Source organism: Drosophila arizonae, chromosome 3 (genome assembly GCF_054131065.1).
Source record: "Drosophila arizonae isolate 15081-1271.41 chromosome 3, UAZ_ARI_1.0, whole genome shotgun sequence".
NCBI lineage: Eukaryota > Metazoa > Arthropoda > Insecta > Diptera > Drosophilidae > Drosophila > Drosophila arizonae.
In genome coordinates, this window is record NC_142923.1 from 6,538,942 (window position 1) to 6,548,106 (window position 9,165).

Consider the following 9,165-nt stretch of genomic DNA (forward strand, 5'->3'; position numbering starts at 1 on the left):
AATGCGATGATCCACTTCCTTGAACCCTTTTTGGCGTGTTATGATTCTGTTTAACCGGATGCCGACGGATGGCCGACGACACGCAAGTGTTATCCGAGGAATTTGAGAATTATGCAAATTACCTTTAGGCAGCCTGGGCAACGGAAGGAAACGAAAGCGAATCCCGATTAAGAAGATCTTTCCCACAGTTGTCGGCGCTAATGGATCCATTATTGATCACACACTTTAGTATGGTTGATGGACCGAAGATTCCAGTTACTCGTATCGAATTGAATTCATCTTGGAAGTTAGTTTTGATCAATTTGTCATTATTGTCAGCAGCTTCATCGAAGAGTATTTGTATAATTTTGTTAGTTTTTCGGCCTCCAAAATTCAAGTAGATTTCACGCAACCTCCAATGCACAACCTGTAGTGAAATGACGCCGAGTTTTTCATCAAGCATGGGTGCGGATTTACTGGACGTGACAACTCCGCGCCATTCGCTGCTATCGGGGCGGTTTAAGCAGAGCTTCGCCTACATAGCCCTGCAGACGCGAATGCCGGGTATAATGTCGCAGATCATCATGACGCTCTTCTCGAATAAGGCGCGACTGCAACAGATCCATGGCAGTGAGGTCGATAAGGACTTTCACATTATAATTGAATCGATAGAGCGATTAAAGAGGGAACTGCTGCGTGATCGCAACTTTCAGCTGTTCCATGGCAATGAGCCGGACAAGGCCGAGTGGAATGCCTTTATCAGCGAGCTGCCACGCCCCAAGCGATCGTTCTTTCGGGCGAGCTGGCTGCACTCCGAGTGCTATCTGTATAGGCGCATCAGTTCGTTCTTCGAGAATAGCAAGTGCCTGAAAGACTTTGATTACTTTCAGGACCTCAAGCAGGAGGATCTCATAGTCAGTAATAAAGCAATAAGCTGCCTCACCCTGGCCACACGCGGGCTAATGAAGGACTTCAAGTCCTTTAGCCGCCTGATGCGCATCAACTTGTGGAGCAATCATTTTGAGATTCAGCTATCTTCATTCATTTTCGAATCGCCCCAGGATCACAGCAACATCGATGTCCTTGCCCAAGTGGCCGATCTGGATCGTCGGGTGTTGGTGGACGAGAGCCAGATGGTCTGGGACTGCTTGCTGAAGGCCAAGGGCGAGCACATCATTGTCGACTACATCTGCGACAACGGGGGATTCGAGCTATTTACGGACCTGCTGTTCATCGAGTACTTAGTGGACCAGGAGCTGGCGACTCAGGTGCGGATGCATGTCAAGGCCATACCCTGGTACATATCGGACGTAATGAAACACGACATTGAATGGACCATCAAATACTTGAAGGATAGCAAGGAGGAGCATGTCTCCTTGCTGGGCAAGAAACTGGAGTCTCTGATGGAGAGTGAGCGCATCGTCATAGCACCCATTTCGCATTTCTGGACGGGACCACAATCCTATTTCGTCATGGTCGACTCGAATTTCGAATTGTACAGGATGCTCTCGCAGGCCCAGCTGGCGATCTTCAAGGGAGATCTCAACTATCGCAAGCTGCTCGGCGACTACATCTGGGACTCCACGGAGGAGTTCATCACGTGCCTGCGCGGCTTTCGGCCAACCAATATGTGCGCCATGCGCAATGTCAAGTGCGAGGTGATCTGCGGCCTGCCCGAGGGTACTGCCGATCACTTGATGAGGACCGATCCCACCTGGATGATATCTGGCTACTATGGCGTTATCCAGTACACGGATAGCCTCAAATGCAAGTGCGAGGCTCAGCTTTCTTTGTGCTCGCTGCACAGCAAGATCATATGATGCAAATAGTCGATTTGCCTGTGCTCCGATTGCTCAGTAGCAGCTGGTGAGAGGGAATCCGATGTCTTAATTTGCATTACGCTGCCAGCGAAGAAAACTCACAGTGCTCCTAATAAATGAGCCCAAATTTGTCAGCGCACTTTGCCCAAATCAAACTGCATCGTTACGCCCACCGAGCGAGTCTGCACCGCCTTCAGCTCTGCGTGGCTGCCACCTGCATTTCTCCAGCCAGCGCCTGACCAGCGGCCCATAGGCCAATTGGCCAATTGGCGAGTGACTAATGCTGTTGGTTTTATTGATGTGGCGCACATGCGCCGCCATTTGTATGCGAGAGGCTGCCGGCGCTGCGACTCCTTCCGGATAAGCAATTGGCATTGGAAATGGAAAGTTGTGAAAATCAACATGTGGCGCCGTGGAGATGGTCGAGTAGTGGTCAAAGCGTGTTTATCGGATGTTGTTGAGATACATTCAAGTGGAATGGCTTTCATTTCTGCAAAGAACTATTTTTAAAGCGGCGATTTTTTTCTTAGATGCATTTATGCATCAAATTTTGTAATTCAGAGATTTGTACAGATAGAAAATTAAGTTATTGAATAAGGTATACGATAAATCTATGTATTAATATCATTATGTTTTGACTTAACTAAATTTTCCGCTTCATTGCGTATTTTCAAATGCATTGTGTCTTAAGGAAACTCAAATAGTTTCAATTTTATTGTATTTAAGCAAAAGTCTTGATTTATGTTTGGTTCCCATGCAATATTAATATCGCTTGGCTGGTCAGTTCATTCAAAAAGTGCAGCACTCCATTTCCCAGATATTCAGTTCAATAGAGCCGTAGCCGTAGGTGTTCTCTGTCTTTGTTCTCAGTGATTTCTCAGTAACACGAAACCATTACAAAGTAGTATCAAATCTTTATCGCAAATGACTTCAAATCAAAGTCTTTTAGTTGATTGCACTTTTGCCCAGGAAACCCTCTCAAATGAGCAGCGCACAATGGCCAAAGAAAATCATATAAATTGAAATTAAAATTGAAATTGGAATATTAAGTGAGCATTCCCACAACTATTAAGCTGCCAAAATTGCGAAATCCACATGGGGCCGCAGCGCAGTTGGATCGAGAAATTCCAATGCACACATCGACTCTCGGGTACAGTTCGCACATTCCCCTAATGTTGTGTGAAACGAAATGGCAGTGGAACACGCTTGGAAACGGGCCACGCAAATATTTTCCCACCGAAAAATCCACCCCGAAAGTTTCAGCTACTGCGCAGCTGCAAATCAAAACTGAAATCAAGCAATGAAAGCAAAAGCCTTTGCTTCCTTCCCTACAATCAAAGCAACTGGCTGCTGTCCACTTGGATTTGGTTGTGTGTTTGGCTTGGGGTGGGGTGGTGTGGGGTTGGTGTGTCGCTCGCTTCCCAGTGCGAATGCGCCCTTGAAAATCGCACCCGGCTACCTTACGGTTAACTGGTGTACCCGTCCCATTCACCGGTTCACCAGTTCGCAGCCGCCAGGTTGCTCTGGCTGCGGCTGTTGCTGGTGCTTTTGTCTGATGTCGGCAACGGGAGGGTTGCTGCCTCGGCCAGGTGATGATTATAGCTGCGATTTCCACCACCCATTCAACAGCTTTAGGCGCGCAGGTATGCGCTCTTAAACCAGCTGGCAAAACAGGATTCAATCACAATCGACTCTAGTTTAGCTTTGTTTTGCTTTCAAATTGCACGGGATGAAGCTATTACCATCGCTATCGCTGTTGCAGTTCCCCAAGCTCAATGTTTTATTTGGCTGCTCGCAAGGTGCGAGCATACTCACACAGCGGGCTATCAATAAAACTCGCTTGAGTCACATTGCACCCCAAAATGGTCGACCGGATGCCAACGCACTACAAGTGCCCGCAATGTTTGCTTTTAAATATTCAATAATTATTGGGGCAAACCAAATGCATCGACTGAGTGACTCATGCGAACATGCTGCCAGAGCTGGGCAAGGCATAGAAGTGACTTGAAGCCAATGCTTGGTGGATGGGTAAACGATTCAAGTGACTTTGGAGCACATAAATACCAAGAGTAGCAAATGGAATTGAATCAAGAGTTTAGAATAGATAGATAATGTGGGCATATTATTAATCTCTTTGGAATTCATGAAGAGAGTTAAGAGAGATTTTAATATTTACTCTCCACTACAATTTTATTAAATCTTTACATACTTTTATATCTCAGCAAAAATAAAAAATTATAAGAAAGTATATTCGTCTTAAACTCTATTCAAAATCTATATATATAAAAGAAAGTTGTGTAAAAGTGAAGACTGCTTATAACTTGATTTGGGCTGAACCAATTTTCATGGTTTTTGATTTGTTGGATTTGTCTCCGCAACGAGTTTAGTATAGGGTCTTAAAAATACTGAAAAAATTTGCCGAATACTTGAAAAACGCGGTTTTTTCCCCAAATGTTCAAATTTTTTTTATACCCAGTAGGCTTGGTAACAGTGACAGTTTTGACAATAGTGTAGAAGTAAATAAACAAATGTAGTCAGTCAGTCTACGGTCTCCTGACCTCGAGCAGACCTGACTATTCAAAAAAAAAAAAAAAAAAAAAAAAAAAAAAAAAAAAAAAAAAAAAATTTCAAATCAAAAGGAAAAATATTTCAAATCAAAAATCTGCAAAAAATCAAAAGATTAAAACCTGACTGTTCAAAAAATAAATAAAAAATTAAAAATTCGAAATTAAAAAAAAAAAAGGTAATTATTAAAAAGTGTATTTTTGGCTTTTTATATTTTCGGACTTTTAAACTTTATAAATATTTCAAATCAAAAATCTGCAAAAATTAAAAAAAAATCAAAAGATTAAAACCTAACAATCAAAAATAAATAAAAAATTCAAAATTCAAAATTCGAAATTAAAAAAAAAAAGTTAATTATTAAAAATTGTATTTTTGGACTTTTACAAAAGCTAAATATCTCGAAAGTTCAGGTATTTGTTTGTCTCAAACATAAATTTGTGTAAATTATTTATATTTATATTTCTCGATTGTTTTATATGGTTTTGTGCGAGGGCAGTATTACTATTAATAAAAATGCCGCGTCCTAGAAGATCTAATCTTTCCCGGCGGACCCATAATGCAATTAGGCAACGGAATAGCGCGAGTCAATTATCTGACGAAGAGCGAGAAATCGCCCGAGAAAGGCTCCGCGTTAGTACCCAGGGAAGAAGGGCCTTAATTCGTGCTTCTCAAAGAGAGGCAGCCCGTGAAATGGCAATAAGAAATGGTTCAAGGATTGATTTGAATCGAGCAGCGATTCGATATGATTGCACCATTGATTACAGCTTGAATCGTTTAGTTTGCATTGGTCCAATGGACGTTGTTTGCTAGCATTGTGGCGCATTGAAGTTTGCTGGTGAAACGCCCGGTTTGTGCTGCCTTAGTGGTAAAGTGACATTGCCATTAGCGGTCACCATAGCCATTGCGTTCCCTGCTTTATGGCGAAACACTAGAATCACGACATTTTCTAGCGAACACTCAAAAATACAATGCCTGTTTCCAAATGACATAATTTGGGGCGGAAAATATTGGAGACGGATATTTAAGGTAATTTACGTTAAAAATTTTATTTTCTATGACTGCCAAAAAAAAATTTTGAATAATGTAGTTTGTTAGATTTCTGTAAATAGTGTTTGTAAATATAACTATAACTATGGCTTTGAATTTAAAGATTCAAGGCCAGATTTGCCATCGCATTGGATCATTGCAACCTATTGAAGATGCACAGCAAAAATTCTTGCAAATATACTTCATGGGCAATATGGAAGAACAACTTGACCGGCGTCAAGAAATGAACACAGCTATGAAAAGAGCAATTCTCCATGATTTGCATGCTTAGAAATTTAAACCAACCAAAACTGTGCAATGGAACGCGTTTGGTGATAAGAAAACTGATGAGCAATGTGATTCACGCGTTGATACTCAAAGGAAAATTTAAAGATGAGGAAGTTCTTATTCCTAGGATTCCGATGAGCTCAACAGATATGCCCTTTGAATTTAAACGAATTCAATTCCCGCTTCGTCTTGCCTTCGCCATGACGATCAACAAGTCACAGGGCCAATCTTTGACTATTTGTGGCCTCAATCTAGAAAATGCGTGTTTTTCTCATGGTCAATTGTACGTGGCATGCTCACGTGTTGGCAAACGATCCGCATTATTTGTTCTTGCACCCGACCAAAAAACGAAGAATGTCGTTTACAACAAGGTGCTTGAATGAAAATCCGATTAATAAATTTATCAGTGTATCCCAGCCTGAACAACATAGCTTTCAACAATTTATTACCTAGAAATAATATAGAGGGCAATGCAACGTTTGCCGGGCCAGCTAGTATTGAATATATCACTAAAATGTATAAGGCCTAGGAACCCAACTGTGCACAACTGTCCATTTAATATAATCGAACAAAAAAAAATAATTTATTTAAACATATATAAGAAAGATGACCATGAACACCCAAATATAGCTAGCTAATCTTATGAATATGTTAAGTTCGAAAAATATAGAATTTATTTAATAAATAAAAAAAGGCCCTATTTATAATATTGGATGAGTAAAGCGAAGCCCAATTTTGAGTCACGATTCGCACTCATGTCCAAATATTGTTTGAGTAAATATTTTGCCAAATGCAATGTGAATTTCACGATACAACGGTGCAGCTTTGCTTGGGACACTCGACTCGATGAGTGGCTGGAAAGTTCGATGTGTGTTCGCAGTCAGCACTTGGGCTATCAAAGGCACAAGTTGTGCCTAAATTATGTTCAAATTAAATGGAAACAACTGGGAGCACAATCAGCGGCAGAGTAGCTAGCAGCTAGAGGAGCTCAATCGACAGTTGACATAAACCTTTCGCCAAAGCAAATGCAACAGCAAAACGAAAAATGCCGCCAAAGGCTCTGACAAGTGGAGCCAGCGGAGCAACTGGCGAAAAGGTCAGCGTTTCGTAATCAGCTTTAGTGGCTACTCGATGTGTGCACACGTAACCATAAGCATGGCTCCATGTCATTCTATATTTCACCGAGACACCAAAACTGAGACTCGAACAGGCACTCAAAAGCTGAGGCTGAAGCTGAGGCTGGGCACGGGCGAATGGCACTGTCAACTGGACAGCGCAACGATTGTGGAACAACAGCCAAAAAAAAAATAAAGAGAGGAAAAAAAAAAATGCATTCGCCAACTGACCAAGTGGCCGGCGATTCACAGCAACAGCAACAATAATAGGAACAGCAATAGCAACTAGTAGTAGATATGTATGTTCAAACGACTATCACCCGCTAAAATTCAAATTCAAATTTGCTTAAAACCCAACGCCCCGGCCACCGGCCAACGAGCCAAAAGACCACAAAAATTAGCCATCGACTTGGGCGCTAATCTGGTTTTAAACTGCGCCAGCTAGCGCTGCCACGATGCGGGTGTGTACCACGCAGCTCGAGTTAGAGCCAGAGCCACAGCCAGAGCCAGAGCCAGAGCCAGACCCAACTCTAACCTAGGCAGCCTGCACAGCCTGGTCAGCGCAGACGGACGGAGAGACGGACTGAGAGGCAGCCGGCCGATCGCCGTTTGGCCATCGCTGAGCAACCAGTTTGTGGCACCCGCACCTGGCCAACTGCCCAACTTACGACTCGCAACGAACTGCCCCAGCCCAGACAGCTGCCTATCCTGCTCTGCTCTGCTCTGCCCTGCCCTGGCCTGGTCTGCCCTGCGCACTCCAGTCCTAGTTGTATGTCCAGTGTTTCTGTTTTCTGTAAATATATATACGTATATATTTTTGAAGGTTTTTTTAATAAAATTAATAATTGCTTATATGACATTATTTAAACACTATTATTAATGCTTTTATTAGTATGTGATTCGGCAGTTGTGAAACTGGACTTGACTGTGTTCGCATCTTAAAAAAAAAAAAAAAAAAAAAAAAATGAAAAATTAAAAATACAAATTTATTTACTATTTATTTTAATTAAAATAAATTGAATTGTTTATTAAATTTATTATTTGTCCTTGAAAAAATAATAAAGAAAAAAATTAAAATAATAAATTTCTTTTCAACAAATTATAAATATTTTCATTTTTCTTAAGATCAACTCTGGTCTAGTCTAACTGAGAAAAGAATTAAAATATTCAAAATATTAATACCTGATTTTAAAGTAGTTTCTTTTCGTAAAAAAAAAATAAATAAATTTATAAATAAATAAATTATTTTTACAATTAATCGTTTATATTTATATTTATTTTATTTTTACAATAATTCGTTTAATTAATCTTAAAACATTTATTTATCTCAAGCTCAACCTTGCTCTAACTCAAAATCGAACTCATAATGAAGTTTAATATTAACTTTTATATTTTCAGATAGAACTACTCAAGTACTACAAGCTTATATTAATTTAATTGTTTTTTTTTTTTTTAATTTTTTTTCTCATTAATTTTAAGATATCTAATTATATAAATTGTATGAAGAGCTAAAAATATGTATGTTTTTTAAAGTAATCTTCCGAACATATCTGAGATTCTATTATGGAAAAAAAAGTTTACCTACAACACAGAGTATACAGTTGTCCATCATCCTATAATTTTTGCAAATAACATATGTTATTTCCTTTTAAAAGAAACCATTCGATGCCCATTCAAAGGCATGAACATGAAACTAATGAAATTTCACTTCAATGACATTAAATTCGAATGGATATTAAACAGCACCATGAAGATTAGAAAATATAGGTTTATGCCCAAGGTGCGCTTAGTGGGCTGCTAAAAGCCAAGTGAAATGGCCAAAGATTGAGGTTTATTGGCCCCAGGCTTGAGCAGTAATGTTGTCATTGAATGTATGCATAAACAAATATCTGTATGTATAGATATATATAACTGAATATTATGTGAATGCCCTCGACTACATGTCTAGACATGCAAATATTTTACCTTATATACTTAATTGGAAACAAAAACAGGTTGTGCCTCTTACTCGTTGCACTCCCCCAACCCAAGCTCACCCAGACAAAGCACACACACACACACACACTCGCACACATGTATTTGCTGGCCGCTGAAAAGGTGCACTGTAATTGGTCTACTCAACGCCAGAGTGTGATTTGCTGATTAGCAGCACTCTTTCCGTCATATTCTGAAAGCCCAATTACAACGGCGAACAAGACAAACGGCCAAACAGTTGCGACGCTTACTTTTGCTTTTGTTCTGTTTTATTTTTATTTTATAATATTATTTTTTTTATTTTTATTTTTCATTCATTTTGGCCACGTGAACACCCTTATGCAAAACAAATCAAAACAGCATTAAAAGTCGTAAATCTGTGCCAAAAAAGCATTGCC

The 9,165-nt window shown here is 40.1% G+C and overlaps 1 protein-coding gene across 1 annotated transcript; it reads left to right on the top strand.

Moving 5' to 3' along the window:
* The first annotated feature begins 281 nt into the window (after window positions 1–281).
* Window positions 282–5,076, top strand: LOC108611881 (damage-control phosphatase 1). The gene has a single exon (XM_018004708.2). The coding sequence runs from the start codon at window positions 417–419 to the stop codon at window positions 1,797–1,799; it is 1,383 nt and encodes a 460-aa protein (XP_017860197.1). The 5' UTR covers window positions 282–416; the 3' UTR covers window positions 1,800–5,076.
* The last annotated feature ends 4,089 nt before the right edge of the window (window positions 5,077–9,165 follow it).